This window comes from Ochotona curzoniae, unplaced genomic scaffold (assembly GCF_017591425.1).
Source record: "Ochotona curzoniae isolate NIBS_2020 unplaced genomic scaffold, NIBS_Ocur_1.0 contig_2404, whole genome shotgun sequence".
NCBI classification, from domain to species: Eukaryota; Metazoa; Chordata; class Mammalia; order Lagomorpha; family Ochotonidae; genus Ochotona; species Ochotona curzoniae.
In genome coordinates, this window is record NW_024465451.1 from 5,646,644 (window position 1) to 5,673,321 (window position 26,678).

At 43.5% G+C, this 26,678-nt stretch overlaps 1 protein-coding gene across 1 annotated transcript in view; it reads right to left on the minus strand.

Moving 5' to 3' along the window:
* The window catches only part of KIAA0319L (KIAA0319 like), a 109,021-nt gene that overhangs the window by 27,503 nt on the left and 54,840 nt on the right, over positions 1–26,678 (minus strand). The window contains exons 4-6 of the mRNA XM_040974192.1: positions 8,827–9,076; positions 6,487–6,588; positions 1,530–1,627 (exon numbers count right to left, since the gene is read on the minus strand). Coding sequence (XP_040830126.1) covers positions 1,530–1,627; positions 6,487–6,588; positions 8,827–9,076 — 450 coding nt within the window. The remainder of the gene's footprint in view (positions 1–1,529; positions 1,628–6,486; positions 6,589–8,826; positions 9,077–26,678) is intronic.

Below are 26,678 nucleotides of genomic sequence, written 5' to 3' on the forward strand. Positions count from 1 at the left end.
GTCTTAGTCTTTGGGCTGGGAGGTGAAGAAATAATAAATCTCTACCATCTTCAAGGAGCTCATATGTCAAAGGTATTTAGGGTCAAGCTAAAACCAACATAACAAACATTTCACTGCTCCTACTTTTGCTCATTTAGCAGGAATACTTTGCTCGTTTTGCTATACAATCCTTTTAATATTTTAGTGACTGTAGAAAAGCACATGAATAAATATATCCTAATTCACATATGCTTCACACATATTTCACACATTGTTGGATACTCCAGTTGCTTCCAACTTTGACTATTATAACTAATATTGTAATGAACATTAAAGAACATCTTTCAGGTAATTTTTTTTTTTTTACTTTAAATTATCCTCTTTGGTTTAATACTAAGAGGTGCAAGTAGTATTTTGGTAAGTTCCTTCTCCTTTTAAGGCTTTCATGCTGGGCCTCACCTCTCTGCTGCTTCCTTACCTGCTATCCCTAGAACAACAGGGTGTCCCAGATTTCTAGCCTCAACTTCCTTTGCTCTACACTCTCCTTGGCTGATCTTACCTACAACCGTGCCTTCAGTTATCTGCTTGGGGTTGTTGTGTAACCCAAACTTGTCTCCAGATCTCTAATCCCTCAGCCCCAGCTGCCAAACACATAGCTCCACGCAGATGCCTCACAGGCACCTCAATCTGCCCAAAACTGAATAAATCATGTGCAGAACTCCCCCAAAACTGTTCCCCGTTCTGAGCACTTATTTCAAGGGACATCCATCCAGATGCCTAAGGCAAAAGGCTGCCGGTATCCTAGACATCCCTCCCACTACACCTCCATCCAGCTCACTGACCTTACATTTTATCCAGCGGCCCTCCATCTGACTGCTCCATCCTTGCTTCCATCCATACATCATCATTAAGTAAATTAATCATCTTTCATGATGCAAGTAGGCAAACTCTGAGAAAGATATTCTAATTCCTCAGGATTTCAACAGTCCCTATACTGAAGTAGTGTTACCACCTGTTACACTTACCTGCTTCCCAATAATATCACGTACTAGCCTCACCATGCTTGAACACTAAAGTTATGATTAACTCACTGGTAAATCACCAATGCCTACCACTTAGCCTGTGCATAAAGAACGGTTGTTGAATGAATGAATGAGATTGCTGGGCCAAAAAATATGACCATTTTTACCACTCTTAATAACTATGCTGACTCTTAAAGGGAGTGAGCCAGTATACACAGTCATGTGGCCACACACACATAGAAACCTAATTCATCTCCCAAATTCTAAAACCCTTCTGTTAGTCTTAAAGCTGTTTAGTGTGTATTTTCAGCTATCACTTCCATGCTGGTACAATCTTCTCACCATAAATGAAAATTTGAGAGTCATACACTAACAAACACTGGATGTCAGCCAGTCAGACTTTTGGAGGATTCACTTCTGAAAGATCATTCTCAACTTCAATATGAACAGGAAAATGCTACATTCTACATTTTAGGAAATAGGCAACGCCTCTACCTTAGCTCTGCAAATCAAAGAAGACAAATTCACCTTGGATAGTTTGAGGACCTGGGAATGTTTCCCTTCCATTTCTCCACTGTAGTCTTTAGGATGAGTAATCAGCCGCCAGTCGTAGGTGTAGGTTTCTCCTATAGAAGGGCAGTTACAAAAATCATGAAAACACACACCTACACACAAAGATGACAGCTTCACAGCCTGCCAATAACAAACCTCTTCTAAATTTTGACAAGGCTTGTTTTTAAGATTGTGCCCGAAAGGGGCCAGCATTGTGGTGTAGCGAAGCTACCGCCTGCAACACTGGCATCCTACATGGGTGCTGGTTTGTGTCCTGGCTGTTGGTGTTCCAGCTCCCTGCCTGGGAAAGCAGTGAAATCTGCCAGATGGCTAGGCCTCTGCCACCCACATGGGAAACCTGAAAGCTCCTGGCTCCAGACTGGCCTAGCCTTGGCTGTTGCAGCCACTGGGGGAGTGAACCAGCAGATGGAAGAGCTCTCTCTGCCTCTGCCTCTTCTCAATGTGTGTGAGAGAGAAAGAGAGAGTGTGTGTGTGTGAGAGAGACTCTCCTCTCTCTGTAACTCTGCCCTTCAAATAAATAAATGTCTTTAAAAATTGTACCCTAAGGTCTGTAGGGAAACCAAGCCATTTACTGAAAAAAAGGACGGAAGGTTTCTTTCACTCTCTCTTAATGTTCATTCCCATCTCATACTCACCCTTCCTAGGGTCAATCTTTCTTTAAAATAATAATAAAACCAAGTTGCTCCTGAAATGGCATCCTACTGAAAATACTTGCCCTACCAACCACTGCAGATGAACTCACTAGGAACAAAGGCCATTCTCTTGAAAAACTTCTTTTGCAACAAAGCACAGCGATGACTTCTAAATAACATGGTTCAAAAATAGCTTTTTACAGAATGCTAACAATGCTCGTCTCACTGAGGTCATCACACCCTGGTGAGTTAAAAGAGCTACTGCATTCCTGCTGAGCTAAATAACACACTGCACAAAGATGGTAGGGGATGGCCCATTTAAAATAGGCCCCACTGAAATTAATTAAGACCAAATGAAGCATTAAATGGCCTTCATTTGCAGCTCAGACCCTATAAGTATCAGTACATAGGGTAAGGAGGGAATCCTGTTATCCAAACGGAATCTCTCCAGTAAAAGTGCTCTTAAGTTTCAGGAATGTCAAAATGTCCCCCACAACCACCACCTCCCACTAAGGATGGGTGAAATTTGGTGGGAAGGTTTGGTTTAGTTTAGGAAAGTTTCGTTTAAGCTATCACCCAAAACAGAGAGAAAAACCTCAAATGGTTAGCAGAGAATGGTCATCTTTTCCTTATGAGTTCAAACGTAAAGTCAACGTTCCCACATTCCTTAATCTTTTCCTCCTTTCCTCCTTCTTTCTACTGGTCTGTTTTTTTTTTTTTTTTTGCTATTTCAATAAGTTCAAACATGAAAGTTACAACACAGATCCTAATTCCAAGCTTTCCTTCCTTCCCTCTCTTCTTCCCTCCCTTTCCTCTTTGCTTCTTTCCTCTCTTCCTTCCAGCAGTAATCTTTTTCCTCATTGCATGAATGCTAACGTGAACGTCAGAATACAGAACCTAAATCCAAGACTTCCTCCCTCCCTCCTTCCTTTCCTGCTCCCTGTCTCTTTTCCTGCCCCCTAAAAAACTAGTGCTGGTCTGGCCAGGTGCCAGTTCCAGTGGTTCTCACAATTGTGTATGTGGGAAGTTAGGTAAGGACAAAAGCAGGAACGGGGCTCATGCTAATAGACATTGTTCTAACTACTTGGAAACTTCTTTCTCTGTGCAGAAAACAAATTCACACTAGTTTGGGAACTGACAATTTTCTTAATATTTAAGGCTATCAATGCAAATTTCAAAAAGGACAGTATTTCTAGGAGACAAAACCCTAGGGGATGAACAACGCCTTACAGGAAGAAACTGGCACAAGGAACAGGGCAGAGAGCCCATTACACAGCATGCTGTCTGAGGGCAGTGACTTTGAAACCTGGAGTTCTAAGCCTGGGGTCGCAGCACACACAAACCTGATCCAGTCCCTAAGAGGGCAAAATTACCTGGCACACAGATCTGATAAAGGTGAAAGACGCTGGGGAGAAGGAAGAGGGAAACAACGGTTTCTGAATGGATGGTTTTTGGTTTACTGATTCGCAAAAGTAACTCAGAGAAAGAGTACATGCACAGGTGGGTTAGGAAAGACAGAACGTAGAACCTAGCAATTCTTTCACAGCAGCAGAAGTGATCACAGCTCAAGAAAGCTCTTTCTTTAACAGCCTGGTTTTGTTTTTGTTTTGCTTTAAAAAAAGTTATTCATTTATTTACTTAGAAGGCAGACTATGGAGGGGTGTGGAGCAGAGAGGGACAGGGGTCTTTCATCTCCTGGTTCACTTCTCAAATGGTCACAACAGCTAGGGCTGGGTCAGGCTGAAACTAGACTAGAACTCTATCCTGTCTCCCATTTGGGTGACAAGGACACAAGTTCTTGGACCATGCTCTGCTGCCTTCCAAGGCACATTAGCAGGGAGCTAGATCAGAAGTGAGGCAGCCAAGACTTAAACCAGTACTGCATTAGGATATCAATGTTGGAAGTGGCAGCTTAACCCTCCAGTCCACAACAACCATCCTCCCTGCAGTCCTCTTTACAGGCTACCAAAAGCCTTCAGCTTAACTGCCCACCAGAGGAAGACAGGAAACGATTCTCTAATGGTGTAGGGGGTGGGGGGATGGAATCACTTGACAAGGAAACCTCCATTTGAGAACAGAAATAAAATAGAAAGGGCATTTAGATTCTGAGAAAGTACTTTTTGCATGAACACAGTTTGGTATTAGACCCATAAATCAGGAATATCAAACTGGAAATATCTGCACCTAAAATAGAAGGATCCCATCTGGAATGCAGAAGGTCATTCTACTTGGCTCTAAGTTTTCAATGAGAGAATTAGAAACCCAACCCAGGCATTTTCCATCAAAATATGTTTCATTCATGTCATAAATAATCTTAAGAGAATGTATCCATGTTTGTAAGTCAAGCATTGGAATACAATGTATACTTCAAGTGTGAAGGGGATATTATGATTACAGAAGTTTTCTTTTTAAGATTTATTTATGGGCCTGGCGGGATGGTTTAGCTCCAGGATCCTATATAGGCACTAGTTAGTGTCCCGGCTGCTTCACTTTCATTCCAGCTCCCTGCTTCTGGCCTGGGAAAGCAATAGAAGATGGCCCAAAGCCTTGGGATGTTGCACCCATGTGGGAGACTCTGAGAAAGCTCCTGGTTCCTAACTTTGGATTGGCTCAGTTCTGGCTGTTGGCCACTTGGGGAGTGAACCATTGGTATCTCCTTCTGTCTGAAAAATTTAGCCTTTCAAATTAAAAGAGAAAGATTTATTTATTTATTTATTTATTTATTTGAAAAGCAGAGTTACAGAGACAGGGAGAGACAGAAAGAAATCCTCTGCTGGCTTACTCCCCTCCAAATGGCCACACCACACAGGACTGGACCAGTCTGAAGCCAGGAGCTTAATTCACACCTTCCACACGAATGACAGGGGCCCAAGTTCTTGGGCCATCTTACACCACTTTCTGAGGAGCACCAATACGAAGCTAGATGAGAACTGGAGCAGTCAGGACTCAAGCAGGTGGCCATATGGAATGCAAGAAACCTAACCTGATGCTCTACAACATTGTTCCACCTATTATTAAATGAATTATTTGTCCTCTCTATATTTTACAAACTTGAATTATGGGCTGAATTTTTCATTTTTTCAAAACATTTATTTATTTGAAAGGTAGAGTGAGAGATCTTTCATCTGCTGGCTCATTTCCAAATGCCCCAACAGCCCAGGCTAGGCAAGGGTGAGACTGTGAGCCAGAAACCCCATCTAGGCCTCCCATAAAGATCTAGGCAGAAACTCAAATACTTGAGCCATTTTCTTCTGATTTCCAGATGCATTAGCAGAGAGCAGAACTGGCCAAGACTCAAAATGGTGCTGAGATAGGTGATACAAGCATTGCTCAAGCCACTGTGGCAGAATGCCTGCCTCTTGTCTTTTTTTTTTTTAAGCAACATATCTACACTAGCTGTACTTCTAATAATTTCCAAATTCTTTATTTGCTATTTACTACTTGTTTAGCTAAAATAAACAGGTTTCCTGAGCCTTAGCTTGTTTCTCTTTAAGTGGACACGATACAACCTCCTAAATAAGACCTGCAATAACACTTCTCAACCATATTCCAGCCACTGAACTAGATAATAATATACTATTTCATTTCAGATTTAATGTAACCTTAGGATAAGGCTGGTATTTGGCATAGTGGTTAAAGTATTACTTGAAGTCCCAGCACCTCTCATCAGAGTGCTGGAGTGGGGGCAGGGGGGCTGAGTCCTGGCTCCACATCCTGGCTTACTTCCTGCCAGTGTACATGCTGGGAAGCAGCAGATGATGGCTCAAGTACCTGGGCTCCTACCACCCACCTGTGAGATATAGACTGAGTTCCTGGCCTCAGGCTGGCCCAGTCCCGACTAGTGTAAGACATTTGGAAAGTGAATCAGCAGATGGGAAATTTCTGTTTCTCTGCCTTTTAGATAAATTAAATAAGTAAATACTTTTTAAGGTTCATAGAAAATGGGATTTAAAGTTAACTTTGAAAAATAATTAACCTTATAAGTTGGGAAATATTACTCCTACTTTGCCGAGAAAAATAAAAACTCAAAGAAGTTACACATTTTTTTTTTAGAAGTTATGCATTTAAAATCATTCCACTAACAACAAGCTGAGTCGAGATGTGAATGTAGGCTTGGCAGCAAAGCTTGCGATCTCAAATCCTCTCTCATATTACATAAGTACTGATGCATTGTCATGCTATCTTTTCTCCTCACAGGACTACTGTAATGAACACATCAATTGAGGGATGCAGATATCACTAGGAACTAAAAGACTAACCAAATGTAAAGGAAATTTTACCATCATCTGGTTCTTGGAGAACATATGCATTTAATTGAACTTCATTCTTGGGAAGGGTTATCTGGACACTCTCTCCAGCGGACACCACCAGTTCCTTTATAACTGGAAACAAAGCAAATACATTACAGATAAGAAATAGATTCAGACTGTCCCACTTCTCCTCTCCATTTCCACTCAACTCCTCCCGTGAATGATATTGAGCTGCTGCCTGCATTTCTTCATCATTTTCCTACTCTGCAGTTCTGTGAAATTTGATTCTGCCTCCACTTTTCCATGGAAAGGATCTTCCAAGGTCGCAGATGAACAACTTCTTAGCAAATCTAACCTCCATCCTTCACCTAGGGACTCCACTACTGCTGGGAGAGCTTCCACCTTAAACCTCTTGGTCATCACAACACCTGTATTAGGCTTCCCTTCCGGTCTCTCCACTGGACTTTACCTGTGTTCTTACCTAAAGCCCTCCTCATATACCACTTATCGCAGAGCCAAAATTCTGTTCAAGGACCACTCTTATGATCACTTTTTAAATTTTCTAACAAGAGGCACATATAAAGCTCTTAGATGGAAAGGCATTCTATCACTCTTTGTACCTTAGTCTCTCTCTATTCTAAGTGCTACCATATACTGATTGTTTATATTTCAGATAATTTCCAGAATCTTAATTGGTCTTACCTCTCTGATTGCACTCCCCATTGCAATTCATCTTATCTCCCTAAAATATCCACCGCCACAGAACTGGGAAAATATTCACCTATCGAGTTACCTTCTTGTTTCAGATCCCCATGCCTACACCATCTTTGAGGCCAAACCTCTAACCCAGCATCAGACAAACCATCATGTGATGGCCCTGTCCCCTTTCCTACCCAATTCTTCCTCTTGTGCTCTACAGAAGCCATAGTCTACTCTTTAGAGTTTGGCTAAAGCTATTTAATTTAAAAGAGGTATTTTTCTTTAAATGTAGCCCATGGTTGGCAGCTTAGACTGTCTCCTTTCTAAAACATACCCCAGTTTTGAAGCATCTTGGTTCAAAGTAATCTACTTCATGACCTACTGTAGCATGTCTGTAATACACAAGTCAGTAAGTAGCTGGATGCTGTCTTCATACTGTCTGTCCGACAGCTATTTCATATATGTCAGGGTTTCTCAACTTCAACTCTACTGACAATATCTACTGACACTTTTCATCAGACAATTCTGTGCTGTGAGGGAAATGGTCTTCACAGGTTCCACAGTATCCCTATCCATTACACGTCAGTAGCACCACCACACTAACTTCCTCAGTGTGGTTAAGAACCGAAAGCGCCTGCAGACCAAGAATCATTGATTCTATAAATCTTTTTCTCTGATAATAATTGTTCATTTGATAGGAGACCTCAACAGTAGGAGAGCTTAAAGTAAACAACAGGCTGGGTAACTCTCATATTGCAAGACCAAGAGGTGAGCAGGGCTTCCTGGACAAATATGAAATTTGAGATTTATCTGACTCTGCTCAAGAACATTGCACTCAGAGAGAAATTAAACCGTTCTTTATGGAAGCTCCAGCATTTGCATGCCCCAGAAGAAGGAATAAGAATTCTCAGGAGTGATTTTTAAAAAAGAAATAAAGCAAAGAAGTAAGAAAGACAGAAACCATTATACTCACAGAAAGTATGATGGACAAGAAATGGCTATTCAATACAGTTAACTCAATCCCTTCACAAGTACACCAAAATTCACAGGTGTTCTGCCTGAACTGAAAAATTACACTGGTACCTCAGGACTGAAAAGCTCTAAACTGTCACATCACCACCAAAGAAGATACCAGGACATTAAAACTTGGTGAGAATTCATTTTCACTGCCCTTGCTCCACCCTCTTAACGTTCTCAAGGAATAAAGACCAATTTAGTTGCTGTGATTAACCATTTCTAGTAATGTCTTAGAACAGCCCCAGTGAGGTACAGGAAAGTCATGGGACCACATTCTATGGGTAAGTCTCCTTCCTCTGGGTTGAGAAATGAAATATGAAAACCCGAGACAAACATCTGGCTACAATCAGACTTTCAGCAGGCAAGCAGATGTACTGACCCAAATCTTTTCTGCTCTGTGGCCTCTGCTTACTTGACGCCTCAAACATTACTTAACTGAAACATGTGCCTTTAAGTCACAGTGGAATCTGGCTCTGAGAAAATGAGACTCATAAACTTGCACAGGCGGGGGGTAGGGAGCTGCTGAGAAAGGGATATAGGGTCCCAAGTCCATTGACAGGCCTCCTTCCCTCCCTTCTTCCTTCTAAAAGGGAGTGCTGTCATCACATGTTTCACTTTCCCATCCTCTCCAAGAGCAGAAGCAAAGAGCCTCACCTGGGTGTGGTGCTGAGGTGCTCTGGAAAGAGGTCTTGGGGGTGAGGGTGGCATAGCTGTAGGAGGGGGCCACTGGCAGAGGGGTAGCAATCTGCATTTTCCCAGGAACATTTTTTACTTGCTGAGGACTGGCTGTAGTTCCAGGATCTGCTGATGTTTCAAGCTGAACTGATTGATTCTTTGACCCATTAAGAATCTCTGCAGTCAGGACTGTGGTTAAGGGACTGGAAACTGTAACTGCCTTGTGAACCTAAAGAAATGCAAAAATTCATTTGAGTAGGCAAAGTTACATAGTTCTTCAGCTACGGTTCATGAAGACACATTAAATGCTTTTTGAATACTGCAAAGATGCCAAATACATTGAAGAAACTTGGGGCAAGCACTGTGACACAGCACACTAAGCCATCGCTTGGGATGCCTATATCCCACGTCAGCTACTCCATGCCCCCCATGCAGCTTCATAATAATACTTCTAGGAGACAAAGGATGATAGCACAACTTCTTGGGTCCCTGTTACCCATGTAGGAAACCCAGATAGAGTCCTTGGCTCCTGGTTTGACCCTGGCCTAAATCTGACTGTTGCAGGCAGCTGCGAAGTTAACCAGATGGAAAGTATTTGTGTGTCTGTGTCTGTTTCTCTCTCACACACACTCTCTCTCTGCCATTCAAATAAATCAATTCAAATAAACAATTTTGAATTATATAACTAGTCTCTAAGAAAAATGGTGCTCAAATGTTGATGTAACTCAGCTCTTGTTTAAAAAAAAAAGATTGATTTATTTTTATTGAAAAGTCAGATTTCCAGAGTGAAGGAGAGGCAGCGAAAGGTCTTCTATTTGCTGGTTTACTCCCCAGGTGGCTGCAATGACTAGAGCTCAGCCCATCCAAAGCCAGGACTCAGGAGCCTGGAGTCTCCTCTGGGTCTCCTGCATGGGTACAGGGTCCCAAGGCTTTGGGCCATCCTCAACTGCTTTCCTCGGCCACAAGCAAGGAGCTGGCACAGTAGCCTAGTGGCTAATGTCCTCGCCGTGCATTAGCCAGGATCCCATATAGGCATCAATTCTAATCCCAGCAGCCCCACTTCCTATCCAGCTCCCTGCTTGTGGCCCGGGAAAGCAGTTGAGGACGGCCCAAAGCCTTGGGACCCTGCACCCATGTGGGAGACCCAGAAGAGGCTCCATGCGCCTGTCTTCCAATTGGCACAGCACTGGCCATTGTCGTTACTTGGAGGGTGAATTAACTGACAGAAGACCTTCTTCTCTGTCTCTCCTCCTCTGTATATCTGACTTTCCAATAAAAATAAATAAATCTTAAAAAGAAAAAAAAAAAGACTGTACAGGGTCCCCAGCTGTAGGCAACTGCCTAGGGTGCACTGTACCCAGGCAAGTGTTACACTGCTGGGAGAAAAGCAGCCAGTAGCTGGCAGGCATGCTGAACTTGGCTAATGCCAAATTTGTGTTAACTATACCAGTATGCCAGCATAGTTGCCTACTTTTATTGTTTTATGATATGTGGGGAAGGTGGGGGAAACAGGGCCAGGATATGCCAACCTGGCTCCCAGGTGACAGGGGTGGTATTGGTGGTGGTGGTGGTGCTGCTGCTGCTGCTGTTGCAGACTGCCTGGAGAAGGGGGTCTGGGGACAGAATGGAGACAGATTGGCTGAAAACATGTTTGACAGGAAAGGAATGGTTTCTGGAGACTGGGTCATTGCCCTCACAGGTGAATGAGCTGAGAAGACTCTAGAGGGGGTCTTGTGGCAGGAAAACCAGAGCACATCAGGCTAAGGCTGCACACCTGGGAGACCTGGGTTGGGCTAAGTAGGATCACCTGTAGCCCCCTGATGCACATAAAAGCTGAGACTAGGGGACACACCTGGTGGGTTTAGGCTGTAGTACACGCCCACCACTTTTAGGGCAGGGATGGGCCACGTCAGACTGGACCACAGCACCTACTTGAATGCAAGAGAACTAGATCTGGGGGCAGATCTTGTAGGGCTCACCTCTGTGGGACTATAGCATCTTCTGATTTGCATAGAGAGCTGGCAGTGGTGATGGGCCAAGCCTGGCTGGACTAAGGAACTCACCTGACACTCATGGGAGCCAGGGTTGAGAGGAAGCTGGACTGGACCAGGCTGCAGCAACCACTGGCACACATAAAAGCTGAGTGAGGACAGACCATGACAAGCAGGACTGTGGCACCCTCTGGCACACATGAGATCCAGAACTGGGAGTGGGCCTGGTAGGGGAACTTGGGGAATATCCCTGCTGGGCCTCAGCTCCCACTGGGGAGCATAAATGCTGGGTCTGAGGATGGTCCAAGTCAGGCAAGGGTACAGCATTCATCAGCATTTGAGCTGGGTCTGTGGACAGGCCAAGCCACATCAGGCCACAGCACCTGCTGGCATATAAGAGAGTCATAAGATGTGAGCTGCACCTAGCTGGGCTAGACTTCAACATCTGCCAGTGAAAGTGGAGACTGTGGGCAGGCCATGCCAGGCTGCATTGAAATACCCACCAGCATGTACAAAACCCAAGGCCAGGAAGAGGCATGATTGTGGAATTTTTGGTATTCCCCTGCTAGGCTAAAGCTCCCACTAGTAAGTACAACAGTTGGGACTATGAGTGGACCAGGCTGGGGAAGGCTGCAGCAACCATTGGCATGCTATGTGTAGGCTGGGTCTGGGGACTGTCCAAACTGGGTTGGGCTCAGTACCCGTTAGTGCTTGTGAAAGTCAGAATGGCTATGGCACAGCTCAGACAAGGCCGTGGCACCTGTTGGGCCACATGAAAACCAAGCCTGGGGGCCAGCCATGTTAGGCTGGGCTGCAGCACTCACTGGCACACTTAAGATCGGGGGCTGTGAGTGGGCCTGATAGCAGAACTTGGGGAACTTTGTTTCTAAGTCACAGCTCCTGCTTGTGAGCACAAGAGGCAGGGCTGGAAGCAGGACAGGCGAGGCTGGACTACAGCACCTGTCTGTATTCATGTGGGCCAGTTCTAGGGGCAGGCTAGGCTGGGACAGTCCCTAGATACACTGTCATGAGTAAGAGCCAAGATGGGATGTAAGCCAGTTTGGGTTGAACTGCAACACCCACCCGTTTACATGAGGGCTGGGGTTGGGACAGGCTGGGCTACACTGCTGCACCCACCAGTGAGAGTCAGGACTAAGGTGGGAGGGGCCATGCTGAGCTGAGCTGCAGTATCTGCTGGCAAGGGCTAAGACTGGTAGCAGGCCATCTCAGACTGGGCCACAGCAGCTGCTGGCATGAGCAAAACCAGGGCTGGGAGAGGCCTGATAGGGGAGCCTCAGGGACTTCCCTGCTGGGCTGCTGCTTCCATTGGTAAGCCTGAAAGTTAGGACTGGTAGTGGGCCAATCCAGGCAAGGCTGCAGCACCTTTCAGTTGGAATTTAGGCTGGGTCTGAGGGCAGACCAGGCTGGGCCAGGCTGCTATACATGTCGGCACACATACAGCCAGAATTGGTAAGGGCCAGCCAGGCTAGGCCTTACCACCTACTGCCAAGTATTCAGACTAGAAGCAAGTCACATCAGGCTGAACCACAGTATCCTCTGGTAGGCACAAGATCCGGGGCTGGAAATGGACCTGGTAGGGGAACTGTGGGCACTCCTCTGCTGGGCTGCATCTCCTGCTGGTAAGCATAAGAACTAGGGCTGAGGGCAGATCAGGATGATCAAAGCAGCAGCACCATGACATACATGTGGGCTGGGTCTGTGGGTGGGTCAGGCTGAACCTAAGGTACAGCACCCATGGGTGTGAGCAAGAGCAAGATGGGATGCGAGAGGGACTAGACTAGGCCGCAGCACACACCAGCATGCATAGCAACTGGGGCTTAGGGCAGGCCTGGTGTGCATGAAGACTAAGCCTGTGGCAAGTTGAGCTGAGCTAGGCCACAGCACCCATCAATTCACATGAGAGATGGGGCTGGGAGGGAAACTGACCAGGCAGCTGCATCTACCAGTTTGTGCACTGGCTGGTATAGGTGACTGAACCTGACACTGCACTGGCTGACATACACACACAAGAGTCAAGTCTGAGGTCACCCCAGGTGAGGTTTGTTGGGGGGACTCCCCAATTAAATCACTTGAACTCAAATCCCAGCCATAGGGAAAATCACAAGATACATGGTCCGACCTTGGACATGTGTCAGTACTGGGTTTCCTCAGTTGCTGTATAGGCCTGGATGCACATGTGGGTCCTAACAGCTCATCTATACTAGTAGAGGACATCAAGTGTGTCATAAGAGCATGGGATACAGAACAAGCTGAAGAATTCACTTGGCCAAGCCTTGTAGTAAATGTCTGGGTCTATGGATGCCCACTGAGGTGGACTTGGTCACCCAATAGACCTTGGAAAGATGTTCTCAATCCTGGGGCAACAAAACCAATACTACCAAAACTATACAAGTAACACCCTTGGAACATTCTTCCCCACATCAGGGTCTCTAAGATATCATGAAATGACTGTCCCCTCATTCCCAAGTGCTGATACAGTTTGTCAGCATGGAGTAGTCCTTGTCACACCCCACCTTCCCCAGGAGAATAAAAACAAAAGAACTGAAACATTTGTCCCACCCACCTTGCTCCATGCTTCAACCCTCCCAGCAGCCCAGCCTAATCAGAGACACACATGTGTGTGCATTCATCTCGACTATAAAATGAAAATGAAAAATTAAAAATAAAATGAAAAAAAGTTTTTAAAAGGCCAAGCATGATAGCCTAGTGGCTAAATCCTCACTTTGCATGTTCCAGGATCCAATATGGGTGCAGGTTTGTGTCCCAGCTGTTCCACTTCCCTTCCAGCTCCCTACTTGTGGTCTGAGAAAGCAGCAGAGGACAGCCCAAAGCTTTGGGATCCTGCACCTGTGCAGAAGACCCAGAAGAAGCTCCAGGCTCCTAACTTTGGATCAGCTCAGCTCTGGCAGTTGTGGCCACTCAGGGAGTGAACAAGAGGATGGAGGATCTTTCTCTTTGTCTCTCCTACTCTCTGTTTGTCTGCCTTCCATATATATATATATATATATATATAATATAAATATTAAATTATATATATAATTAAAACAGTACAGGGTCAGGTTTCTGTTTTACAGGTCTCTGAATAGTGCATGGGTTTAAAGCAGTAAAGGCAAAGCAGGACCACCACTTAGCAAGGCACTGCATTCATCCAAATATGTAAATATGTAAATAATACGATATGAACTTTAAACCAAAACCTTGCCTAATTCCAGATCTTAGTGGAAAAGTTTACAATCTTTCCCCTCTTTCCCCAGGTGTTGGGTACGTGGCTGAGAAAGAACTTATAAGAACAACCCCATTCAAAATAATGGAAAAGAAATATAAATACCTTGGAATAAACCTGACCAAAGACATGAATGAACTCTGCAATGCAAACCACAAAAATATTAAAGACAAAAATAGAAGACTTCAAAAGATGGAGAAATTTACCATGCTTTTGAATCAGTAGAATCATCATGAATCTATAAATTCAATGTAATCCTGAGCAAAATTCCAAAAACATTATCTCAGAAACAGAAAAAAAGATGTAACAATTCATCTGAAAACACATGAAATCATGAATAACCAAAACTATCATTAATAAGAGAGAGACCACAATGCTGGCATTGAATATGGATGCCAATTCATAGCCCAGTTGCTCCACTTTCCATTCAAATCCCTACTAATGGCCTGGGAAAAGCAACAGGCGATGGCCTGTTTTTGGGTCCCCAATATCCACATGAGAAATCCATCTAAAGCTCCCAGCTACTGGCTTTGGCCTGGCTCAGTGCTGATCCTTGAGGGCATCTGAGAAGTGGAAAATCTGGGCAGATAAAAAAATCTCTGTCTCTCCTTCTAACTCTGATTTTCAAAATAAATTTTTAAAATCTTTTTTAAAAAGATTTATTTATTTTTATTGCAAAGTCAGATATACAGAGAGGAGAGACACAGAGGAAAGATCTTCCATCCATTGATTTACTCCCCAAGCAGCCACAGTGGCTGGAGCTGAGCCAATCTGAAGCCAGGAGCACGGAGCTTCATCGGGGTCTCCCTCGCGGGTGCAGGGTCCCAAGGCTTTGGGCCGTCCTCGACTGCTTTCCCAGGCCACAAGTAGGGAGCTAGATGGGAAGTGAGGTCACCAGATTAGAACTGGCATATGAGATCCAGGTGTATGCAAAGCAAGGAATTTAGCCACTAGGTTATTGTGCCGGGGCTGAATTTTTAAAAATCTTTTAAGGGCCTGGCGCAGTTGCCCAGTGGCTAATGTCCTCACCTTGCATGCACAGGAATCTCATATGGCCCTGCTTCTAATCCCAGCAGCCCCTCTTTCCACCCAGATCCTTGCTTGTGGCCTGGAAAAGCAGTTGAGGATGGCCCAAAGCTTGGGACCCTGCGTCCATGTGGGAAACCCAGAAGAGGCTCCAGACTCCTGGCTTCAGATTGGATCAGCTCCAGCTCTTGTGGCTGCTTGGGGAGTCAACCAGAGTATGAAAGAGCTTTCTCTCTCTCTCTCTCTCTCTCTCTCTCTCTCTCTCTCTCCTCCTCTTCTTCTCTATATATGAGACTTTCCAATAAAAATTAATCTTTGGGCCCGGCGTGGTGGCGCAAGTGGTTAAAGTCCTCACCTTGCACGCCCGGGATCCCATATGGGCGCCGGTTCTATCCCAGCAGCCCCGTTTCCCTTCTAGCTCCCTGCCTGTGACCCGGGAAAGCAGTCGAGGACGGCCCAAAGCTTTGGGACCCTGCACCCGCGTGGGAGACTCGGAAGAGGCTCCTGGCTCCGGACCGGCATAGCATCGGCCATTGCGCTCACTTGGGGAGTGAATCATCGGATGGAAGATCTTCCTCTCTGTCTCTCCTCTCTGTATATCCGCCTTTCCAATAAAAAAATAATAATAAAAATAAATCTTTTAAAAAAATAAATCTTTAAAAAAATCCTAAATAAAAAAGGAAAAAAGGCCACACACTCTTTCTCATATACACACACACACACACATGCACGCACGCACACAGAATCTTCCATCTACTGATTTATTTCCCAAATGCCTTGAACAGCCAGGACTAAGCCAAGCTGAAATTAGGAGCCTGGAACTCCACCCCGGGCTCCCCTGTGATAGGGACACAAGTAATCGATCTGTCATCTGTTGCTTCCCAGGGACATTAGCAGAGATTTTTTTCTGGAAGTGAAGTAGCTAGGATTCCAATCAGGACTCAGAAATGAGATGTGACCAACCTAAGTGGTGACTTATATACATGAGCCACCACTTGGCTTACATATGTACAAATATATATATATATTTGCGCTCTTCAAAAACATAAAAATAAATTCTTAAAATAAGAGTTCTTTGCTTTCAAATAAACAGAATAAACCCTTTTCAATCTGTTTCTGTCTCTGTTCCATGTTAGTATTTATGTTAGTATTTCACAACAGTTACCAATACCTTCTTGTTGCCTTCAATAAAAGTTTTTCTGTTTCCACTTTCCCATTTTTAATGCTCCTCATTGTTATCTGTTCTCTCACTAAAACAATTTTCCCAGTCCTCTACCATGGTGCAGTAGGTTAAGCCTCCACCTGCAGCACTAGCATTCCATATGAACACCAGTTTGAGTCCTGGATGCTCCACTGCTAATCCAGTTCCCCACTAATGGCCCAAGAAAGCAGTGGAAAATTGCTCAAGTCATCAGGGCTCTACACCCATGTGGGAAACCAGAAGAAGCTCCAGCCCCTGACTTTGGACCAATCCAGCTTCAGCTGTTGAGGTCTTTTGGGAGGTGAACCAGGAGATGAAAGATATATCTTCATCTCTCTCTGCCTCTCTGTAACTTTGCCTCCAAATAAAAATGAAATCTTTAAAATAACTTTCCTTTAATTCTCAGAGAGAAAGACAAAAGGACAAAGCGTGTGTGTGTGTGTGTGTGTGTGTAACAGCTAATGTGAAGTTCAACTATTAATGCTAACGTTTAAGACAACCTGGAGTGAGTTTCTATTAACTGCCTTTTCTTTCACCAAGTATAGGTCATTTTCTCCTGTTTCTTTATATGTCTATTAATTTTGGTTGAACACTAGACATTCTATCTGCTACATATATAAACTCTGTCTCCCACAAAATACTGAACAACTCCTACCCCTATATAATACTTATAGCTGCTTTTTAAGGCTGATCTCCTGCAGGTTTGCCATTGTGACTGGTGATTTGACAATAATTTGGCCAAAGATTATACCAAGATTTGAGGTCTGTTCTTATTGTGCTCTCTTTGTTTTTGGGGGTACTCCTGCCTAATTTTTCAGTCTTAAGTCATACACCTTCAGGTTTCTGTCATCTGATTCCCCATTGGTGGGGAACACACTTCATAGGGCTCATTGTCGCAGTAGCCTAGCAGCTAAAGTCCTCGCCTTGCATGCACTGAGATCCCATATGGGCACTAGTTCATGTCCCAGCAGCCTCACTTCCCATCCAGCTCCTTGCTTGTGGCCTGGGAAAGCAATGGAGGACAGGCCAAAGCCTTGGGACCCTGCACCTATGTGGAGACCTGGAGGAGGTTCCTGGCTCATGGGCTTCAGATAGGCTCAGCTCCAGCCACTGCAGCAACTTGGGGAGTGAATCATCAGATGGAAAATCTTCCTCTCTGTCTCTCCTCCTCTCTGTATGTCTGACTTTGCAATAAAAATAAATCTTAAAAAAAAAAAAAAAGATCTGTGTTTCAAAGGCCCAAGTCTACCTTTTGATCTTTGATCTCAATTGATTATGGGCACACAAGCACAATTTAGAAATTCAGCCAGTGCAAGCTGGAATGGGGGCAGACCGGGCCAGGAGAGGATACAGCACAACACCCACCAGCAAACACTGAGGCGAAACAGGCCACACCAGACTGGGCCACAGCACCCACGAGCACACATCAGATTGGTGGCAGTGGGGGCAGAGGAAGCATTGTGCGCCCAATAGGTGAGTAGTGGGGTCTCCCTTACTGGGCCACTGCTCCTGCTGGTTAGCATGACAGTTGGGAGTGGGGGCAGACCAGGCTGGGCAGGACAACAACACCTGTTGGCCTACATGTGAACTGAGTTGGGGGAGAGCCAGGCTGGGCACACCGATTATATCTACTGGTACAGGCATAAGCCAGAATAAGGGCAGGAGGGTTGGGCTTGTCATAGCAGCAGCTGGTAAGTGCTGGGACTAGGGCCAAGTTCTGTTGAGCTAGACTGCAGAACCACCTACAAAGTGCAATATCCGGGGCAGGGATTGGGTCCAATGGGGAGGCTGTGGGCAACTCTTTGATGGGCTGCAACTCTACTGGTGAGCAGGAAAACCAGGGGGCGGACCTGGCTGGACAGGCAATGGCAGGAGTGTGGGACAGAGGGTAGAACTGATTGAGTTGAGTTAGGCTTTAATGCCCAATGATATATACAAGATCTCAATAGGATATGGGACAGACCAGACCAGTCCATCACATGTGCTGGCAGCCACAGGAACCAGAGTTGGGGGCTGGTCCAGTGGGAGTTATCAGGAGTCATTCTGACTGGGCTGCAGCTCCCCCTGGTATATGTGAGGGTTAAAAAGTGTGGTGGGCAAGGATGGGCTGGGCCACAGCAATCATGGGTTTTCAGAGGAAGCAGCCTAAACTGATCAACTACCCCAGTGAAGCTTGACAGCAAACTTCTGGGCAAATGGAGACTCTGAGGTGGACTATGTCAGCCAATTGACCTTGGAAGGATTTCCTCATCCTTGGAATGTCCATATCAACAGCATCAGAACTATGGAAACCACTTGAGCAGATCCCTTGGAACTTGCTCCACAAAGGGGACCATGTGATGACATTGGGTACTGAGGCAGTTGGGAGGCTGGGTGTGGCCTCTCCCATTGTATCTTCCCCCTCCCTCAGATACAGGAAGACAAAAAACAAAGTGTGTAAACAATGGTCTCACCCACTTTACTCTGATCCTCGACCCTTCCCAGCCTGATCAACTATGGAAACATCACCAAACATAGAATACATTAAACAAATAAATAAATAAAAGCAGAATAAAAGAAAGAAAAACAAATTCAGCCAGGGGTTTTAGTAGACTTCATAGTCTGCTTTCGGGTTCAGCCCCAGCTTGGGTTTTCCTACTTTGTGTGCCTGTTCACATTCTTCCCACTGTGATCTCTGTTCTCTGTCTTTCCTCTGCACTTTCTTCTATTATGACAGTTTTAAGATGCCCTCTGGCAAAACCAAAATTCAAAGCTTCAAAGTTACAATTCTTATTACTTTCATTGCTGCTTTTCAAAAGTAAACTTTCCTCTCGCTTCTGTCTACTTCTGGGTTCTTTTCAGTTTCTTTTAAATACATTTCATAGATTTCATAATTATCACCCATGGCAGGGTACAGGAGACCACTTTAATCTGCTACTACTACTGGAGATTTCCTGTGTGGGATGAATTTTAAAGTATGAAGGATCTAGTATTTCTAAAATTAAAACAGATCTGGGGCTTGGGGAAAAGAGTGTGAGATGACACCATGTATCTAGCCCAAGTGTAGAACTAACTATGATAGCGTCAAAAACAAGAGTACTGAAGATGAACTTTAAGGAATTATAGGCAAGTTATATTTTAGAACTACTAACTCCAAAGTACCTGTGGGAAATTCAGAGACTCAAAATCAATTCTCCCAAGATATTAACTGAAGAATGGGAGCAGATGAACAAAAGAGCATGTAAATAAGAGAAACAGAAATTCCAGAATAGAGCACTTGAGAATACTAAGGCTTAAGATGTGATTAGAAGCAGAAAGTACGAAAAGAATGTGGACAGTGTTGTACTCAAAAAACAAAAGACAATTACAATTTGTGTGAAATAAAGCAGTAATGGACCATCAGATGGACTGAAGCAAATACACAGCCATTGGCAATTATGAAAATCCTGGTGACCCAACAATAGTAGCTTCAGAAAAACCAAATGCCACAGAGTTGAGAACACAGTGAACAAAGGAGAAAAAGCAGTGCTGCAAACTCCTAATACTTAGGAATAAAAAGAGAGTGCGACAGAATAGTAGCCAATCATGCAAGCACACTAAATCAAGGAAACACTTGCAAGTGCTGAGTTTGAACACTATGCACTGTGTTCTCCCTGAGAAAATGATGCAGTTGAAGATACTGTGCAAACATTGAGGGGAACAGCTGAACCCAATCTGAGGATGCTGACAACAGAAAAGGAATCTCAGAAGAAGTGAAACCTGGAATGAGTCTTGAAGAGCAAACATTCAAAATTTTAAATAAGAGGGAGACAAAGATCAAGGTGGACTGTTGCTCCCTGGCAAAATGGAGTAACAGAGAGTAGACTTACCTTCCTATGTGAAACAATTTTTAAAAATCTGACAAAATCCATAAAATACCGACATGACATTAAGTAATGAAAAACAATAATCTTTCAGAGATGAAAAACAAACAAGGCGGCTCTATGACTGCTCAAGCATGACGTCCGAGAAAGCTTCCAGACCTTGTTCGGCCCTGGGAGGAGCAGACAGCAGCAGTGTTTCTGAGATGTAGATGGAAGTCTAGTAATGAAGAGAGCTACTCTGAGAAAGAGCTCTGGGAAAATGCACAAGACCCTCCTCAACTCTATTCAAGGCCAGAGAAAGAATTACCCAAAGTTACAGAGAGCAGAAATAAAGTTCACATGTGCTACAAATAGAATCTTTTCTAAAATGTCATAACTCACAGGGCATCAGTGAAGAGTTCTAACAAGAGTCATGTCAGTAGCTTGAAAGAACTGAAGACTAAATGCAGCTTTGTACGAACACAACAAAGCACAAAAGGGAGGATCAAAAGGATCAAACTATTTTCAAATAATTTAACCACATCCCCAAACAAAACAGATATTAGGCACAGCAGGTTGAGCCACTGCCTTGCTCACCCACATCTTATAGGAAGAGTGCCAGTTTAGTCCTAGCTACTTTGTGCTTCCAATCCAGGTTCCAGATAACACACCTGGGAGAGAGCAGATGATGGCCCAAGTAAGTGGGTTCCTGACATCCATGTAGGACATGTGAAAGGAGTTCAACTTCTGCTGGGCCTATCCCTGGTTGCTGCGAACATCTAGGAAGTAAACTAGTGTGTAAAAGATGATGATGAGGTGTGTGTGTGTGTGTGTGTGTGTCCCTCTGTTACTCTTTCAAACAAATGATAACATTAAAAAAAAAAAAGAATGACTATAGTGATAAAAAAAATCTAGCACCTCACTAGATGAAATTTACATTATCTTTCATACAATTAAAACTAACCTAAAATGGAAAGAAGCAGGAAAATAAAACCTGCAATGAGGAAAAATACCAATGAGATCCGAAAATAACAAAGATGACAGAGCTGGTGAACAAGGCAAGGACATTAAAAATAATTGTTATGACTGCATTCCATATGCTCAGGAAGCTGCAGGAAGACAACACTCAGTAGCTTCACCATCCACAGCTTCATTTTCTGCGATTTCTGTTATCCAAGGTCAACTCTAGTTTGAAAATATTAAATGGAAAATTGTAGAAATAAACAATTCATAAGTTTTAAATTTCAAGTCATTCTGAGCAGTGTGACAAAATCTCTTGCCAACCTGCTTGTTCTCATTCAGGATGTGAACCATCCCTGTGCTCAATTTATCTGCATTATTTACGCTGCCCACCTGCTAAATTACTTAGTAGCTTTCAAGGTTATTAAAATCAACTGCTATTCTACTGCAGCACTTAAATTCAAAACCTTTATTTTATTTAGTACAGTAATTGCTCCATTTTATTAGAAGTTATTATTAGTTTCTTAATGTACTTGATTTGCAAATTAAACTTCATTATATATGTTTTATAGAGGAGAAACATAGAATATGTAAGATTATATACTATCCGTGGTTTCAGGCATCTACTAAGGGCCTTGTGGACTAAAAACAACAGGGGCTGGGGAAAGAAGCAGAGACATGGAAGACAAAGAAAAACCCACGTCAAGCTGCTGGAAATGAACATTATAACATCTGAAATGAAAAACACTTCGAAAGGATTTAATGGCAGATTCGGCAATGCATAAGAAAAGACTACTACACCTGAATAATTTCAAAAGAATTTCAAAATAGTGGACAGCACTGTGGCCAGCAACTTGGCACTGTAACACTGGTAGCCCATATGAAAGCCAGTTTGTAGTTCTAACAGTTCCACTTCGGATCTAGCTCTCTCTTAATGTGCCTAGGAAAACAGCAGAAGATGGCACAAATCCTTGGGCCCTGCCACCCATATAAGAAACCCTGAAAAAGTCACAGCCATTTGGGGAGTGACCCAGTAGATATAAGATCTCTTTTTGCTCTATTTCAAAATATTTTTTAAAAGATGGAGGACAGAACAAATCATTAAACTACCCCAGCCATATGTTGGCAGTGAAAATCTGGGCAAGCAGAGACTCTAAGGTGGACTATGTCAATTAGTAGATTCTTCAACGACCTCATCGTGCTTGGAATGCGAGATTGGCAGCAATTCACAACTGTTGAACTATCAAAACCACTTGAGCAAGACCCTCAGAGCATGCCCCACATTGGGGACCCTGGGATGGTTGGGAGGCTGGGTGGGGCTTCTCCCTTTAGCTCTCCCTTCCCCCAGATACAGGAAGGAAAAAAGAGAATGCAGAAACAATGGTCTTATTCACTTTCTTGTAGTCCTTGACCCTTTGCACCCTAATCAATTATGTAAAGATCATCAAAATAAAATAATAATAATAATAAATTCAAAATGAAACATAGGATAAAAGTTTGAAAAGAAATGAACATAGCATCAACAAACTGAAAAATTCCAAAAGCCAAATATGCTTGTAATTAGATTTCTTAAGGGACATGAGAACAGCAAAATATTTAAAAGAAATCATGGCCAATAATTTTTCAATTTTGATAAATTCAATCCATATTCCCCACATTCCAATCTAGATTAAAAAAATTGAGTGGCCAATGTTGTGGTATAGGGGTAAAGCAACATTCTGTGACATTCACATCCTGGAAGGGAACCAGTTCAAGACCTGGCTGGGCCCGGCGCGGTGGCGCAAGTGGTTAAAGTCCTCGCCTTGCACGCCCGGGATCCCATATGGGTGCCGGTTCTATCCCAGCAGCCCCGCTTCCCTTCCAGCTCTCTGCCTGTGGCCCGGAAAAGCAGTTGGGGACGGCCCAAAGCCTTGGGACCCTGCACCCGTGTGGGAGACCTGGAGGCGTCTCCTGGCTCCGGATCGGCATAGCATCGGCCATTGCGCTCACTTGGTGAATCATCAGACAGAAGATCTTCCTCTCTGTCTCTCCTCTCTGTATATCCGCCTTTCCAATAAAAAAAATAATAAAAATAAATCTTAAAAAAAAAATCTGGCTGCTCCACTTCTGATCCAGCTAACATCCGAGAAAGCAGCGGCTAATGGCCCAAGTGCCTGGGCGCTGCACCCACATGATGAGGAAAAGCTACAGGCTCCTGGTTTCAGCCTGACATAGCTTTGGCAGTTGATGCCATTTGGAGAATAAGTCTGTAACTTCTCACTCCCTCTCTTTCTATAACTCTGCCTTTCAAAATAAATTTTAAAATAGACAAGTGTTTAAAAAATGAGAAGCTGGTACCATGATGTAGTGCGCTAAGCTTCTGCCTTTGGCACTGGTATCTCACATGGGAATCAGCTCAGGTCCCCACTGCATCATTCCCAATTCAGCTCCCTACTTATGGCCTACGAAAGCAGCAGAGGATGGCTCAGGTCCTTGGGTTCCTGAAATCATGTTGGAGACCAGGAAGAAGCTCCTGGCTTCTGGCTTCGGATTGGCTCAGCCCTGGCCATTGCTGCAGCCATTTGGTGAGTGTACCACTGGACAGGAGATCTCTCTGTCTCTCCATTTTTCTGTAATTCTGCCTTTCAAACAAAAACAATTTTTTTAAAAGGCAGAGTTACAGAGAGGAGAGACAGAGAGAAAGAGCTTCCATTAATCTGCTCTTCCCCAGGTGACCATAGCAGCCAGAGCTGAGTTGAACCAAGGAGCTTCCTGCAGATCTCCCACAGGGGTGCAGGGTCCCAAGGCTTTGAGCCATCCTCTACTGCTTTCACAGGCCATAAGCAATGAGCTGGATGGGAACTGGAGCAGCCGGGACACTAACTGGTGCCCATACGGGATCCCGGCACATGCAAGGCGAGGATTTAGCCATCATACTGGGACCCAAAATAAATCTTTATAAAAAGAAAAGTTCAAAAAGTACCAAACTCACAAAACAAATAAAATTACACAAAGAAGTAAACATAACCAATTGCTTTACACAATTATTTTTAAAAATCTTAAAAGTAGTTAGAGGAGAAAAAAGATATATTATAGTTAGAACAGAGATTTAAATACAACAGACTTCTCAACAGAAAGCAAAAAAAAAAAAAAAGAAAAATAAATCTGCCAGCTTAGATTTATCTAAACAGTGGAAATACTTCTCAAAACTGAAGATGAAATCGTATCATTTTATTCTTCATATGGTGAAAATACATAAACTATGCATCAGCCATTAAAGCCCTACCACAAAAAACTGCAATTCTGTATCACATTTTTTATCATTGTTAAACTTAGTGGCTTAACACAAATTTATGATCACACAGTAAGATCCAGTAATAGGGGTCTGACACGGTAGCCTAGTTGCATGCGCCAGGATCCCATGTGGGCATCAATTCATGTCCCAGCTGCTCCACTTCCCATCTAGCTCCCTGATTGTAGCCTGGGAAAGCAGCAGAGGATGGCCCAAAAGTCACGAGATCCTGCACCCACCTGGGACACCTACAAGAAGCTCTTAGTTCCTGGCTCTGGTTAGGCTCAGCTCTGGCCATTGTGGCCAGGTGGGAAGTGAACCAGTGGATAGTTCTTTTTCACTCTGTCTGTCCCACTCTCTGTAAATCTACCTTTCCAACAAAAATGAATAAATCTTTTAAAAAATCACATTAAATGGTCTAACAATTGTCAGATTGTCAGACTACAAAAAGCAACTCAGCTGTATGCAGTTTACTAAAAAAAAACCACTTTAAATATAAAGATGTACATAAATTAAAAGAAAAATACATATTATACTAGTATCAAACAAGACAGTTTGAATGGCTATATTAATACCAGAAAAGACAGATTTCAGAACACAGATTATCACTGAAGAGGACGGTTCCTAATAATAAAGGGGTCAATTCACTAGTAGGACCTAATAACCCTAAACATTTACACATCTAATAAACTTCAAAATATATGAATACAGATAACAATAAAAATTCAAAATACATAAAGTAAATATAAATCAAATAATGAGGAAAAACCAACATGCATGTAAGTATACTGTAATATTTTATCACTTTCCCTAGATAACTGAGAAGAGACATGACAATGCAAATGATCTGTCCCAGCTGTAGGCAACTGCCTAGGTTGCCTTTTAGCTACTGTACCTAGGTAACTGTTACACTGCTGGGAGAAAAGCAGCCAATAGCTGGCAGGCATTCTGGACTTTGTTAATACCAAATTTGTGTTAACTATACCAGTGTACCAGTACAGTTACCTTTTTTAGATATGTGGGGAGGCAGGGAACACTGAGCCAGGACGCAACATCCCAGCTCCCAGGTGAGTGTGCTACAGACTGCCCAGGCAGGGACATCTGGGGACATGTTGGAGTGGGAATGGCTGAGAGCATGTTTGATAGGAAAGGAATGACTTCTGGGGTCTTCCACAAACCTGACCACTGCACTTGAAAGCAGGGTTAATATGAATGGGTGGTAATTTGGTTCTGTCATTTTAGCAATGGGTTGTTCACTGACTTAGTCTTCTGTTGTTATTTTACTGGGATGTTCTTCACATTTGCCTTTGATTTTGGTGGGTGATATACCTCTTCTCTGTCAAGAGAACATCTTGAAGTATTCTTTGTAGGGCAGGTTTGGAACAAGCATATTTTAACTTTTCTTTACCGTGGAAGAATTTTATTTCATTTTCAAAGACAAAAGAAAGCTTTGCTGGTATTCTGGGCCGAAAATTTTTTGCTTTTAGCATCTGGAATATGTCTCTCCATTCTCTTCTTACCTGTAGAGTTTCCTGTGAGAGGTCTCCTGTGAGTTTAAATGGCATCCCTTTATGTCAGTTGATTTTTTTTCACATGCATATTTAAGGATTTTTTCCTTATGTTCGTTTGAAGAGAGCTTGATGATCATGTGTTGTGGTGAAGATCACCTTTGGTTAACCCTGTTGGGAGTTCCGTGTCCCTCCTGGATGTTGTTTCCCAATTCTTTCTCTAGATTAGGAAATTTTTGCTTTTATATTTCATTAAATACATTTTTAAACCCAGTTTCTCTTTCTGCACCTTCTGGAACTCCCATAATTCTTATATCTGGCCTTTTAATAGCGTCTCTTAGTTCTTAAATACTTTTTTTAGCTTGACCCAGCTCTGTTTCCAGCTTTTTGTTTGTTTTCCCTTGGTGAAACAAAATGTCTTCTAATTTTGAGATTCTTTCTTCTGCGTCATTCATTCTATTTTGGAGACTCTCCATTGTACTTTTAAAAATTTGCTCCACTATATTCTTAATTTCTGATATATCAGGTTCCATTTGATTCATTTTCTGCGTGACATATTCATAAATTCCTTGAACTCCTAAATTACGTGCTTCTCATTGTTGATAAGAAGCTTTAAAAAAATACACAACTTAGTGCAATGGGTGTTGAGGCCTGATAAGATAAACCACCACTTGGAATGCCTGCTTTCCATCCTCTATCATAGTGCTAGTTCAGATGCCAGCCACTCTGCTTCCAATCCAACTTCCCTGCTAATGTGCTGGGAGGCAGCAGATGATGCCTTGAGTTCCTGCCACCCATGGAGCTCCTTG